At 47.6% G+C, this 13,955-nt stretch overlaps 4 protein-coding genes across 6 annotated transcripts; 2 read left to right on the top strand and 2 right to left on the bottom strand.

The window, feature by feature from the left end:
• Positions 1-84: 84 nt before the first annotated feature.
• On the bottom strand, positions 85-4,492 carry LOC121588739 (regulator of chromosome condensation-like). The gene is given in 6 exon segments (XM_041907035.1): positions 85-1,181; positions 1,301-2,113; positions 3,490-3,737; positions 3,740-3,862; positions 4,009-4,099; positions 4,300-4,492. Coding segments are annotated over 5 exon segments (1,533 nt in total). The 5' UTR covers positions 4,088-4,099; positions 4,300-4,492; the 3' UTR covers positions 85-911.
• A 2,443-nt stretch (positions 4,493-6,935) lies between these two features.
• On the top strand, positions 6,936-8,240 carry LOC121589688 (RNA-binding protein 48-like). The gene is made up of 3 exons (XM_041908778.1): positions 6,936-7,008; positions 7,112-7,986; positions 8,046-8,240. The coding sequence occupies exon 2, from the start codon at positions 7,146-7,148 to the stop codon at positions 7,857-7,859; it is 714 nt and encodes a 237-aa protein (XP_041764712.1). The 5' UTR covers positions 6,936-7,008; positions 7,112-7,145; the 3' UTR covers positions 7,860-7,986; positions 8,046-8,240.
• A 6-nt stretch (positions 8,241-8,246) lies between these two features.
• Positions 8,247-10,479, top strand: LOC121589686 (mitosis initiation protein fs(1)Ya-like). The gene is made up of 2 exons (XM_041908774.1): positions 8,247-8,266; positions 8,335-10,479. The coding sequence occupies exon 2, from the start codon at positions 8,521-8,523 to the stop codon at positions 10,333-10,335; it is 1,815 nt and encodes a 604-aa protein (XP_041764708.1). The 5' UTR covers positions 8,247-8,266; positions 8,335-8,520; the 3' UTR covers positions 10,336-10,479.
• Positions 10,480-10,492: 13 nt separating this feature from the next.
• On the bottom strand, positions 10,493-12,600 carry LOC121589687 (pancreas transcription factor 1 subunit alpha-like). Of its 3 annotated transcripts, none has more exons than XM_041908775.1 (5): positions 12,460-12,600; positions 11,908-12,134; positions 11,175-11,322; positions 10,883-11,109; positions 10,493-10,811 (listed from the first exon to the last, which is right to left on the bottom strand). In XM_041908775.1, exons 1-5 carry the CDS (start codon positions 12,513-12,515, stop codon positions 10,675-10,677), a joined length of 795 nt encoding a protein of 264 aa, XP_041764709.1. In that variant the 5' UTR covers positions 12,516-12,600; the 3' UTR covers positions 10,493-10,674. The 3 variants fall into 3 exon arrangements, with proteins under 3 accessions (XP_041764709.1, XP_041764711.1, XP_041764710.1); XM_041908777.1 differs by having other exon boundaries at positions 10,883-11,091; XM_041908776.1 differs by having other exon boundaries at positions 10,495-10,811; positions 10,883-11,094.
• Between the last annotated feature and the right edge of the window lie 1,355 nt (positions 12,601-13,955).

Genomic DNA, 13,955 nt, shown 5'->3' with positions numbered 1-13,955 from the left:
TACACATCACATTATTCACAACTCAAAAAAAGCCAGACACTAAAATTCGAATAAATTATTGCATCAAGGAAACAACGCCGTAAATTCTTGATAGTTTAGTCTTCATCAAATTCTTTATTGTTTATTTGCTTCTTTTCTCAGTCGATTTCAATTTCCCTGCGTAAGAGATCCCCTCTTTCCCTCGTAAACGCCGTTCCAAATTGGCGCAAAAACAAAATATCAACATTTGCCTAAAATTCTATCCTTACTGTACTGTGTGTGAATGTGCAGACCGCATTAGTGGCACTTATGCATTTATCGTGTGTCTCCCGTGTGTCTTTTGCTGCCTAAAATATAAACGGTGCACTACTACCACCCACCTTCGTCAACGCACCATGTGAACTGGGCCCGAGAGATAAAGATAAGGGAAATAATACTCTTTCTCCCATCCATTATCGCTAGAATACTACTCCCATGGAGTAAAAACATTAACCAAATTGTGATGGATGAGCTGTTTGTAGTATGTGAATGGAAATGAAATAGGAGAGGGATTGGCGCAATTAGTTTCTTTGTACTTTGTTAGAGAAAAGTATCCACAAAAAGGACGGGAAAAAGAGGGAGAAAAGATTTTAAAAGAAAAAAAAACACATTAGCTAACAGATAACGAGAAACAAAAACAAGAAACTCAGTGGAGAGGCGGCGCCAGTGTTAAACGTAAACGAAAAACATGTAAAAAGGAAAGAAAATAATGACACCTAGATGATGATTGGTTGCTGCAACTTGCTTAACTAAAATGATGATTTGATAAATATTAACACGGCACGAACGTTAATCTAACACGTTTATGTTTAAAGTCAGCGCTATCTAAACCTAACCGTTTGCCCTGCTCCTACTCAGAAAGAAGTAGTGTACGACACCCCTTATGCTACATTTTACTGTAATTTTCGCTTCCTACCACCACCGCCCGCTGTTTTTGCTGGTGCAGCTTTCTCGTCGCTTCCGGTTGCTTCCGTCGTCTCGGCTGCGCCATTGGTGGTAGGTTTGCTGTCTGCGGCTGCACTAGAACTGCTGCCAGCTGCCTCTGGTTCATCACCATTCTTCGTTTCGGAACGTTTCGCCTGACCATTGGACGTACTCGCAGCTTCTGGTTTCGTCTTTTTGCTGGCGGCTGTTGCTTTCGTTGGCGCTTTTTCCGTCACGGTCTGTGGAAGGTGCGAAAAGAGTGACGAAAATGAAGTAAAATTGAGGAGTAAATGAAAAACTGTACGAATATGTCTATCACACTCTTTAATAGCATCTAACATCCAACCACCCAACTTACCGGCGTTTCCTGCACGAGGAACAAACTGTGCTGACCACCGCTGGACGCTTTGAGGATCACCTTTCCGGCCACCTGCTTGCTGGCGATGAGCACCGGTTTCGATTCGTCCGTCTCCAGCCCCGTCCCTAGCTGCAGGCTCGAACCCATGCCCCACGCGTACAGCTCGCCCTTGTCCGTCACGGCGAACGACGTACTCTCGCCGCAGCACACGCTGACCACCTTCTTGTCGCCGAGTGCCGCCACCGGTTGTAGCGTTTTCGCGTCTTCCGTAACGTCATCGCCCAGTCCCAGCCGGCCGTACTCCTTCCGTCCGATGGCGTACACTTTGTGGTCGGCCTTTAGCACGAGTGTGTGGTGCTGACCGCCGGCAATCTGGACCACCTCGTCGAAGCTCGTCGGTTCCGGCACGAACACGGGCTTCACGACGTTCTCGCTCGGGTTCGGTATGCCCAGCTGGCAGTAGTTGTTCAGCCCGAACGCAAATATCCGCCCCGTCTGGTAGTCCTTGTAGAAGGTACAGTACGTGGTGGCCCAGATCGCTTCGGCTACGATCATTTTGCCCCGACGCGTCACGATGCCCGGCTGCAGGAGCTGTGTTTTGCCGCGCCGCGATTCGCCGGACGCGGCCCGGATCGAAACGCGACCGAGCTGGCCCTGCTCCGCACAACCGACCGTGTAGATGTGGCCGATGTCGGACAGCAGCACCAGATGGTCACAGCCGGACGCAATATCCACCCACCGGTTGCCCGGCAGCACCTCGATCGGCAACCGTTTGTTGCCCTCGAGCGTGAGGCCCATGTTTCCGTGCGAGTCCTTGTGAGAAGAGAGACGGGATGCATTAGTATCGGAGCGGAAACGCATCATCCCGTACCAATACGGCCAGTCGCCTATGCGTTGAAGGTGATGGCAAGAAAAATCAGCACGGTATCGGTATAGAAAGAACACCCACTCCACGCCCTCCTCATCCTTCACCGACACACACACACTCACGATTTCAGTACGCACCATCAGAAATGCAGTTGTGTTGGGCATGTGATCGGGCTAGTGATAGATTAGTCTGAATTGAGTTCTACCGCCCATGGGAAGGACGGACCCCCCCACAGGTTGATAGCTCGCATATTTGACTCATATGGCTGGCAATCCGCTGTTTTCAATCAGTGCCCGAGCCGAAACCGAAAGGTTTGCACCTTTCAAGAAGCGGCCAGGACACTGCGTCATCCACAACTGATGTATTGCTGGTAGCGAACGCCCTTCTCAAAGAGCTGCCTTGCTGAGGCATATTCGCATGCCTTATCTCAGACCTTCCCGAAGCAAACAACCAGAGTAACCAGGTACTCGTACGGGTGCTCCAAGTGCGAGATTACCACTAGCCTGGGATCGATTACCCCACAACGACTTTATTCCATCCTGTGCAACCATGTTGAATATACTGTGTGTGAGTGTGAGTGTGTGTGTGAGTGTGTGTGTGTGTGTGTGTGTGTGTGTGTGTGTGTGTGTGTGTGTGTGTGTGTGTGTGTGTGTGTGTGTGTGTGTGTGTGTGTGTGTGTAAGGATGAAGGGTATTTAAAAGCAAACCAAATTCCGTTGCGTACAATGTTCGTTAGGTACAATAAAGAGGAAACGAAAAAGGGTCTCTCACAGGTAAACACAAATGCAGCCTGTGAACTCCGTTAATGACGAGGGGAGAGGATTTAAAGGTCCCTGCCGTTTCCATAACGACAGGGCTGGTTATAACTTTTTCTGCTCTCTCTCTCTCTCTTTCCCCTTCACGCTACGGTGACTGTGGGAACAATCGCGAGTAGGGTCGAAGAATTGAGAACTAATTTGGAACGGGAATATGGAAACTTTAGCTTTTCCCCCTCGTCTTACCGGCGCCCGGGCATCGGCTGCCAGCTGTCACACCGTGCCTTCTCGCCCAATGGACGTTAATGCACCTAAATACAATACCCGAAATAAGACCAATAGTAATAATAACATCTGGGAATTTTTCGTATCAGGTAAGATACGCGACGACGAGGGCACGCTCTCCAGCAAACCAACACCACGCGGGGAAGAACTTTGGCGGGAAAGCCTACAGATACGGAGACGCTGCCAGCACACCCAGCAGGGTACATACACAGCCCGCGGGCAGTTCATGTAAGGGATTTGTAATTATTTTTTATCAACAATATCTAACCGTTTTCAACTTACCCGGAAGGAACCCCACGCGTACACGCGTCCATCGTCCAGCAGACAGGCGGAATGCGAATCGCCGGCCGAAATTTTAACGCACTGCCCGGGCAGATCGATCTGCTTGGGCTCAAACTCGGAACCCTCCTCGGACGTGTCGCGGCCGAGCGCACCTTCGTCGTTACATCCGAACGAGTACACCGTGCCGTGCCGCGTGAGGCATAGATTGTGCATACCGCCGGCCGAAATCTGCACCACGTCCGAGAGCCCTCGATGACGGCGGGTCGCGTCTTCTCCATGACGTCTTCCCCCATACCGAGCTGACCCATCTCACCCTGACCGCAGGCTAGCACGTTCCCGGATAGCTTGGGTAGCGTTGCCAGCGGAATTTCGACTGCAAAAGGAAAGGAAAGACGATTGGTAAGTGCAACCGCGCATACCAATGCATGACGTCGCACGAAATATGACCTCGCAGTGGAGTTATTTATAGACATGCACGAAATGATAAGCTCGATGTGGGGGGATAGGTAGCCAACTTACGTTTCTTCGTCCGTTGCATCTTTGCCGCTGGACCTTCGCCCTCGGCCGGCGTATCCTTCCTCGGTCGGCCACGTCCCATCGTGTACAGGGGCTGCAAGAACGCACATACGCACACACAAAATCGGTCAATAAACGTTACTTTCCACCAACGCGGCCACCGTCACCCGGGTGAAGATGCCACGCCGTTTTTCGCACACCATCACTTTGCACTGAATTTGAGGTTAAGCTTCGCATTTTTCCGCAGCACAATTGTCTGCCACAGCCAGCCTGCAGGCGCCACATACTACTCACCGGCTTTTCTCGCTGCTCGGAAAAGATTACAACCACCCGTTCCTCAACGGCGCACCGATTTCCGTGAAGTTTGAGTACGATTTAAACAATTTCTTCTGCTGCCACGCCGTTTTTGTACATGTCCAGGGTAAGCGTACGAAAAAGACGGTCCGTTCTGCTACCCTGCTAGAACGGAAAGGATGAAAAGTCCCATGCAGCACTTTGAGCAGAGTGACCAGAAATACCGATTTATCTGCATTCCTACCGATTCACAGATGACCGCCCTAAAACTAGGGTAACTGTACCAGTTTTCGGCAGGCTAGCGCAGCAGTTTTACAAAAATTGCTCAAACGAAAACTTTTTTTATTATTTTTCATGAAAGTGATGTTATTCTGGTTGATAAACTATCATAGTATGTTACACTATTTTTTATTTGCCGGTTCAAAGCCCTTTTTCATAAATATTCGTGAAAATGCAAACATTGATTTTGCTCCTATTTTCGGCAGTTTGTTCCTATTTTCGGCAGGCTGTGTTCCTATTTTCGGCAGCGCGAATACGGGTCAGAAAATGTTTTATCAATGTGAATATGTACAAAAAAATGTTTAAAGCAATTTAACACTCTTACTTTCCTAAGATTGGTGTTAAAAAGCACTTTAATTATTAATTTAATGTTGCTTATTTTAGCCCGTTTTGACAGCCATTTCCCTAATAGCCAGCTCGTACTTTATAGCTGATTTAGGGCTGTTTAACGAAAAATCGTTCCGATGTCGTACTTTGTGGCTGATTAAGAGATAGACGGTACTTTGCGGAACTATGGAGCTTTTTAACAGGCACATGGTACTTTTTGGAACTTTGCGGCTGATTAGCACTATGTGTAGGGTTCATGGTGGAACTTGAGGGCTTGTTAAGAAAGGGTACTGAACTTGGTGGAACTTTATAGCTTTTTAATGCATGACATCGGTTCAAGGTGGCTCTTGTCAAAGTGTCAAAGACGGACGCCGGCAATAATCTCATCGCTGCTGCACAAGTTAGATTCGTTAATTGAAGAATGAATATTGAGTGAAGTGATTGTGAATTATCAGTAAATTGTGTGAAATTTTATGTAATTCATCAATACAAAAGATTTAAAAATATACACATGTGTTTAAACGAAACAAATCTTGTTGTTTATTTCATCGATGACGCTTGCTTGAAAATAAAACACAAAGAAAAATAATCCCTGGCATCGTGGCATAAGGAAGCTGCTTAGGCGCTGTTTGAAAGACCCACATAGAACTTTGATGCTGTTTATCTACTGCAAAAGGCGAATTAGAGCAGCGATCTTTAGCGTGCCAAAATGAGCTGCTTAAGCAATTATGGCTATTTGGGAATGCTCTCTATATTTTAATGCTGTAAGCAAGTAATGCCGACCATATATTCTCTTCTATTTCATTTATTCATTAAGTTTTTTTCATTTTATTATAAAAATAACGGTCGAATTGAAATTTGGAATCGCTTGAGTTTGACTCGAAAATGAGCACAATACGAAAAAATGAAAAAGAGAAACGTCATTCTCCATACAAAATGTATGGAATACCCGGGTTTGCTGGTTGCCAACTTACGTGGTAAAGTTTAAAAAAAAATCAAAATAAAATACTTACAGACTGTTTAAAATTACAATTTATGCACCAAAAAATCAGAGATTAAAAGTTGGGAGGCTACAGAAAGTTTCAGGTCAATAAAAGCAATGAATCAAAAGTTATTGCAGTTCGAAGTTGAAAAAAATACCCGGGTATCCGGTTGCCAACTTAAAGGTTAAATGGTTGCGTTTTCAACAGAGCTACTGCCGAATTCTGCCAATATAATCTGGCCACACTGGCCCGCAGGGCAAAAGCTCGCTCGAAAGGTCAATAACCGTCGCAAAACGTCAAAAACGACGTCGCCAGCGCCCCGAAATCGTTGCGAGTTTCGCTCGCTGGCGACGTCGCTTTGCAGTACATGCGACGTCGGTTTTGACGTTTTGCGACGGTTTTGCGACGGTGGCCGCCAAAAAGCTCGCCTTGCCCTGTGGGCAAAGTGACCAGAAATACCGATGTATATATATATCTAGGGTTTGAAGGAAAAAATCTCAATTTTTTAATCATTGAACTACAAAACTCAGCCAAACAATTAAATCAGTGTAAATAATCCAGCGAAAATCAAATGACAGCACGTACGATAAAATCGTATCCGATGGAGCACTGCAGCGGCTCTAAGGTCGCGTGGAGGCCCGAGAAAAAGAACTTGCCACCATTGAGAAGAAAATGTGCATCTTAGTCCTTCTTTGGCTTAGAATTCCTAGTACAATTTTCAGATCAACACTTCAGAAAGACCTTCATTTGTGTAACCGCTGAACCAAATCTAATCCATATCCTAGGTAAAGGATGCATATTCTTTTGAAATGGAACTTTCATCTTGCGCATTAGTAACCCCTCCCCTTCATCCTTTTAACACTTCTTTCGCTTTCACTTCTTTTAACTCGAGTTAAGTTTCGAGTTTTAACCTACCGAAAACTACCGATAAAATTTTGAATCGCCTACCGAAAACTGCCAAAATAAACTGGCCACACTGCTTTGGAGGCAAATTTTAGACAGCGGGTTTGATTAGTGGAAACGCTTCAGAAACGCTTCACAGTTCAAACGAAACGGATCTTGGCGGCCGTTACAAAATACTGAAGAGTTTATGTTTTGGAAGCTGCACACAATCAAGCAGGTTCGAAATAATCTTCCTACATGGTTAACAAAACGTGCAAACTGTATTCATTTTATCTCTTGTTCGGTTTCAATTTTACAACAAAATTTCTGTTTGTGAAAAGGTCTTTATTCCAAATAGGTTTTTTAGTAGCTTGGATGACAAAACACCTGACAGCAGGCAAGCGAGCGTTGGCGAACGTAAACAAACCGCGCATTCCCCAACTGCACGCACGAATCTCATCTTTGCCCCATTCCCGCGTCCTAATCAGGCGGCCAATCGCTCCACCACTACTTCCGTTTGCTAATAGCATGAGCGGTACATCGAAACCTACAAACCCACCGCCGGACAGTCACCACCTTCGCTTCCAATACTGCCAAAACCGTCCACTGTATCGTCGCTCGCGCCAGCTAACAGCCGTACGTGTGTACTCGGTAGCGAACGAATCACGGCACTTGCTCATTTTCGGCGTTCCGCAAATTAATCTGCTCCAAGAGCTACGCCAAGAGTTAGTGCGGTTCGGGGCAGTGGAATCGATCAGCAACATTACCGACAGCTGGCAACGGGAACATGAAGGTTCGGACGAGCTGCAGCCCGAACCGTTTACGGACGTATTTCATGCGTGTTTCGTCAAACTAGAAAAGGCCCGACAAGCGAAAAAGCTGCTGGACGCACGCAACTTTTACGGCGGTATACTGCACCTCTCGTACGCACCGGAGCGCGAAAGTGTGGAGGAGGTTCGGGCAAAGCTGAACCAGCGTCGATCGGAGGTTCGATTCCGTGCGAAACTTGCCGGTGAGCGACGATCATCCAATTCAAAACAGCGAACGTCAAATCTTCCTGGTGTTGGTGCTGCCGGACTGCGACAGTAGTGGTGTTGATCTTCTAGGACAACCATCATCCTTTTTCGAAGCGTACGGCCATCATCGCTAGCGAGTCGAAAGTACATGAAGTGAAGTAGAGAAAACAGTGAACTATAGGATGATTATACCTAAGGAGGTAAGTTGGTGAGATGCGCGCCAGTTTGCACTATTATTCAACAATATGTTCGTTATCAGGTGCAGTGTAGAACCTGCCTGCAGGTGTTCTGCTGTGCCAAGTGCCGGCAAAAGCATGAAGATGGAAACCATCAAGAAGACGCCATGTTACGCAAAATTTGCTACATCTGCAACGACAGACCATTCCCGTTGCGGAAGGACACTAAAATCACGCCAAACAATTTGCTCATCGTACACATACTGAAAGAACATCTGCCCTGGAATGCAACCGATGTAGGAAGGTAAAAACACTTAATTAGATTCCTATTTGATCTTAGCAACAAAACTAACCACAAAACGTGCGCGACAGGTTTTCTATTCATTAACCGACTTTCAGCAGATTAACAAATGCTTCACGCTCTGCTCGAGTGACGCGGGAAAGGAAGGTGAATGCTATCTCGAAAGCAGCGGCACGATCGGTCACCATGCGCTGCCCACCATTGACGCAGACAATAAGGAAAACATTGCGGTTGAGCAACCTGCAGACGATCGGGCGATGCCGTCCCGTGAACGGAGAAAGAGCAGTCTCGTGCCGGGCGATTTTCAACCGTTCGGTGAGGTGGACAACAAGATAGACGAAGTGGACGAAGCGCTGCTGACGCCGCTGACAAAGATTAATCTGCGCTGGAAGCGCAAGAGCCGTCAAAGCTTCGAGAGCATGCTCTCGATGACAAACAACTCGTCGGAGGTGAACGCATCCGGGTTGCTGCGCGTGGATGGTGGTCCCGGGCCGCGCAAGCTAGTGCGCACCACCTCAACGCCCATGTACCAGTGGCAGCTGATGCCGACGGGGCCGAAGCAACCGAACGAGTCGTACTCTGCGACGATGGGCCAGATGTCGAGCATACACTGTAGTAGCGGCAGTGACACGGACAGCCGGGCGGAAGATCTTGGTGCGTCGCCCCCGGTACCGAACGAGCTGGACAAGGTGCGGGCAATCATACGCAACCGGTCGAAGGCGGTCGCCACGCCGCTGCGGCAGGTAATGTCCAAAAGCATCCAGCGTGCCATCGCCCAGCATACGGCCGGTGTGGGCGGTGTGTACTCGAAGATGCTGCAGCCGGGCACGCAGCGTAAGATGAGCTTCAACTCTACGATGAGCAGCGGCATGAACAGTATGCTGGCGTCACCGACGAAAGATCCGCTGGATCTGCGTACCACTCCGACACTGAAGCGCCTCGGCAGTGGGCGTGGCGGCGGCTGCGGCTCCGCAACTTCGGCTCAATCCACCCAAGCGCAACGTATGGTACGGCCAGGTGATCCGGCCCAAGAGTCGGTACAGCTAGCGCAGGCCGATGCCGTACCGAATGCGAACACGACGGACGGTTCAGAGTATTACGAAACGCATCGCGATATGGAATCACTGCAAGGGAGCAGCGCGTTAGGAGTGCCGAGAGGGGAAGACAGTCTGCGGAAGCTACACTCGGCAGAAAGCTACCCGGTGACACCGAAACCGGGCGGCGGCGGTACGGCACTGAAGAAGGTGAGCTCATTCCAAGCGCTGCAGGAACTGCAGCTGAAAGGGGAGCAACAGAGCAACAGTGCCCAGAACGACACGCTTGAAGACGTCTGGGGAACGCCGTGCGGAGGGGGTATACCAGGCCGGAGTTACAGCTGTTCGGCCGCTCCTAGGCTCGGCGACACGTTCAAGGCGTACGATGCGTCGGTGGAGGATGCGGAAAACGATTCCGGCACGGATGATGTGTTTTATCCGGTCAAAGGGCGACCAAACATAAGGCAGGGCAAAAGCGACCGCGACGCATTCGCCGACAATACGTTACACGAGAGCAAAGTAGAAAAGCTGGATGGAATGAATGCTACTCGCAGCGGTGGTGGTGGTGGTGGTGGAAAACTGTGGTCGATCGTTTCCAATGTCATTCGGTTGGCATCGCGCAGCGACGTCACGCAGGAGGAACACTCGATGGGTGCACCAAGAGGCACCACTAGCGCGGCGGCTGGCGGTGGTGGAATCTTACACCGAGCCGCATCGTTTGCGGATTATCTTAAAAACCGGTACACAACCCGGTCGGATGGTGGAATTTTGCGTACGTCTTCCTCCGGCTCGGACGAGTATCGTATCGCGCACGAATCGAACGGCAAAAAGAGGCGTCGCGTAGCGTCAACCTATGCGCGGCCGTACGCTCCGGCCCTAACGAATGATGGTCCGTGTGCGGCCGCAAAGGTACAGCAGCACAGTCCGGTCGCAAAGCGAAAGCGCATCCAGAGCCGCCAGCCAATCCATCGGTTGCGCCATACGAGCAGCGAAAGCGGTGGCAGCGGAAGCGCTAGTGGCCCCGGAAGGTACAACTAGCGCGCGGGAGTGTGATTGGATATTATTTTTTCTTTTGTATGCTTTATATTTAGGGAAGATTGTCAAACATTTGTGCCATTTAATGGAACCGGAACGAAAAAATACATTATTTTTGAATTGTTTTAAGCAATAATTGGCGACGAGAGTGCGTTTTTCATTTTTATTCTCATTTAAAATGGGATACGATAGAGATCTAGCTGATTCCTTCTTGGGTAGAGAGGTGTAAGCCTAGTGCCAATAAATAGTTATTAGATGCAGTTTTAGTATTTATATTTAAAGAATAAATAAAACGGAAGACTTTAAAATGGTGCCGCGTTAAAGAAGTGCGGCGGTTGCAATCTAGATCAAATGTGGCGGCGGTCCACACGAACCCATACTCTCCGACGATCCGAGTGCCAGCGACGTCAGGATGGTACGTCTGCCCGGATGTACGCCCAAGTTTTCCCAATTGATCCAGGACAGTCGTGCTGTTAAATCTGAGCAGTAAACGAGACATTTAAGCATACAATGGTACTGTAAAAAAGGAAACTGCCCCTGGATTACTTACCACTCGTGTTCCAGTGCGCCCGGTCGGCCTTTATTTCCCCGCGCAGACACTTTTCCACGTACGTGAGCGGATCGTAGTCCGCCTCGAGCACCTCCCGCAGCAGTGCAATGTACGCGATCGCAAGCCGCAGCGTGTCGATCTTGCTGAGCCGCTTCTCGTACGGAAACGTTGGCACGTGTACGCGCAGCTCATCGAACGCCGAATTAATGCTGCTGTTAATGGTGGAGCTAAACATTAGCAGACGGTGGAACACATTCGCCTGGGTGGGGGATGGGAGAGCCTTGTTACTTACCCATTCGGGGCGGAACGCATCATCCGTTTGCGCTCGCGGACGTTCGTCTGCTGGCGTTGCATTTTGTTGTACGGTGGCGGATTGTACGGGTGGGTTCCCATCGTCGTCGACAGGGACGGGCTGGGTGGGGTGGACGAGTCCAAACATTCTGTGGGGAAAAATGTAGCAAAAATGTAACTTTTTTTTTGTCCAAACATATTTAAAGTCGCACACACTGAAACAGGATAACAGGAACGATTAAACCAGCTGAAGGTTTCTTCCGGCTCGGATCAGGTACCGATGCTGCCATTAACGCCTCACTCGCATTGGTGGTGATTTTAATGACTATCTTCACGTTGCATTAAAAGTTCAAACTGCCCATCGTTTGAAGAGCATGTGTGCGTGTGTGTCTGTGTGCACTTCAAGGTGAATGCAAAACAAAATTAGCCAATAAAATTAGTTTTCCAGCTGCGTGACTTTGTACGATAGCGTTTCGATCCAGTGCACAGTATGATAAGTGGGTTCTGTAACGCATTTTAAAGTTTCTTCAGCAATGCGGAAGAACGACAGATATCGTCTCGGAATCGGTGAGGATGTGAACCATATTGCTGCAGCCTTCTCCGATAAGCAGCACGTGGTTAAAACGTGGTTAGAATATTGTGCAGAACATTGCATAAATGGCTATCAAAAGTAACCTTTCCCGAAGGCCACGGCCGTGAGGGTCACGGTGCGTCACGTTTGCTACCGTTCTTACCTGTATGTTGAAGATACTGATGCTGCATCTGCCGTATGCTGGTCGGGTTCAGCCTCAAGTTGGGGGGCGCATTGCCAGGGTGGCCGCTGTGTCCGGCACTGTGTCCCGCGCTGCTACTGCCCGCACCCCCATTCCCGGGGGCGGCGTTTAGCTGATGGTGTTGTGCATAGACGCACGATGGCAGATCGGCCATCAGCTCGTCGTCAAAGCTGTGAAACCCGATGCCACTGTACGATGCGTTTGGGGCGTTGTACATAAGCACATCCATTTTCGGCAGCAGTGGTAGGAATAGAAAATCGATTTGGACCAAGTTTAAGCACAAACAGAACGCTCAAAATCCACAGCACAACAAACACAGAACCACCAAATTCAGGATCGACACACAGGAAGGGTATCACGTGTAAACGTATTTTGTGAGACTTTTTAGTTTAAAAAATCATCAAGAAAAATCTCATTGAGAATCCACACAATATCACAAACCGACGGGGGGAGTTTTGGGGATATATTTTTCGAGAAAATAACTAAACGGATCACAGCAATATCGATGATAACCTCAGTGGCGGCGAAGACGATGAATCCGGTAACTGTGAGCGGCAAATTTTATCCATCGCTTTGGGATTTCTTATTGAAATTCACAGATTTTTGCACTCGCTGCAGGTTGAACTGACCAACACTAGCTCTATGAATGGCAAACCAGCAACTACAAAGAATGTGCTGGATCTGCCCGGTTCTTATATAGGATTTTAGGGATGCTGTTCCGGGTGCCGCAGCCGTGTAGCGCGAAGGGGACGCGTTTTCATTTGCGCATGTGCATGCTTTCGTGCGTTACTCCTCCCATTGCTGGAAAAGTCGGGGAAAACATAAAAGGACCAAATGCAATGGCCGCCGGCATACGGTGGAAAGCATTTAGCAACGGTACTCGTCGAGGCCCGCAACTTATGAGCGTCGTATTAAAGCCAACGAAACGATGACTTCCACTCCAACGCTGAGAAAAAGAATTGTCGTTTTTAAAGCATACATATCTATTTTTTTCTATTTCTTCTTTCTTTCATCTATCCTTCATTGATCAATAGCTTAGCGTTGTGTTGCGGTTGCCGTTTGAATTTATCTTTGCAGTGCGCCACGAGTGCTATAGTTTAGTCAATACATATTGTCTTCGATCAACATCGCGGCCATTCAAACCATTAAATATTGATCGTGCAATCTAAAATGTTTTGCAGATGCATTGGTGCCATCGACAATGACTGTTATCGCTGTTGAACGAACGAACCTTCAGTAGCAAATTGGCACACATGTTTTTGATGTATTTTTTTAAATTTAAGTGAAACACGGAGAACACACGGGATAAACAACCGGTTGAAAGAGCGATTTCTTTCATTACATTGCATCTTTGACATGTTTCAGTTGTTTTAGATCACACCAGTGATAATATTTTGTTAGAATGCAATACCATTTTTTATTTAGATCTTTCAGCAAAAAATGGTACAATAGACACTTCCGAATATTTGTTTAATTTAATCTGCTGTTAAAAGGTCCTCCTGTTCTCTGATTGATAAAGCGATTAAGATAGGATATCAGGTTTATAGTAAAGGTGTTTAAACAGTTTCCAGGATCGGTATTAAAGTATACATTAAAGCATTCAAGCCATTGAAATATGCATAGTATTTGAAGCTAAATTTTTTTTCAAATAAAATGTCTTAATAAAAAATGTTGCATATCGGTGCATAGAAAAAAAAATACCATCAATCGGCTAAACTTACACAAGTTCCGATTAGATGACTACAGCAGCTACAGCAAACTTTACACAATAAAAAAAATCAAAAAATTAATAAAATAAAAAGAGTTCCACCTAAAGAGATTGAAAAATAATTGATTTATAAAAAAGAATTAAACTATTGTTTTGGCAAGACTGGCTGATTGAGAGACGTCCGAGAGACGTCCGAGAGACGTCCGCGGAATGGATGTAAGTTTTGTATTAACACGTTCAGCCTGGTGCTGATTTTCATCAATTTTCCGTTCCGCCGGCATCTACAGCGCAAGTAGTTGAT

The sequence above is a fragment of the Anopheles merus genome, chromosome 2R (genome assembly GCF_017562075.2).
Source record: "Anopheles merus strain MAF chromosome 2R, AmerM5.1, whole genome shotgun sequence".
In the NCBI taxonomy this organism is placed as follows: Eukaryota; Metazoa; Arthropoda; class Insecta; order Diptera; family Culicidae; genus Anopheles; species Anopheles merus.
Note: the sequence above shows the minus strand (reverse complement) of the source record. Positions and strands in the feature narration are given on the sequence as shown.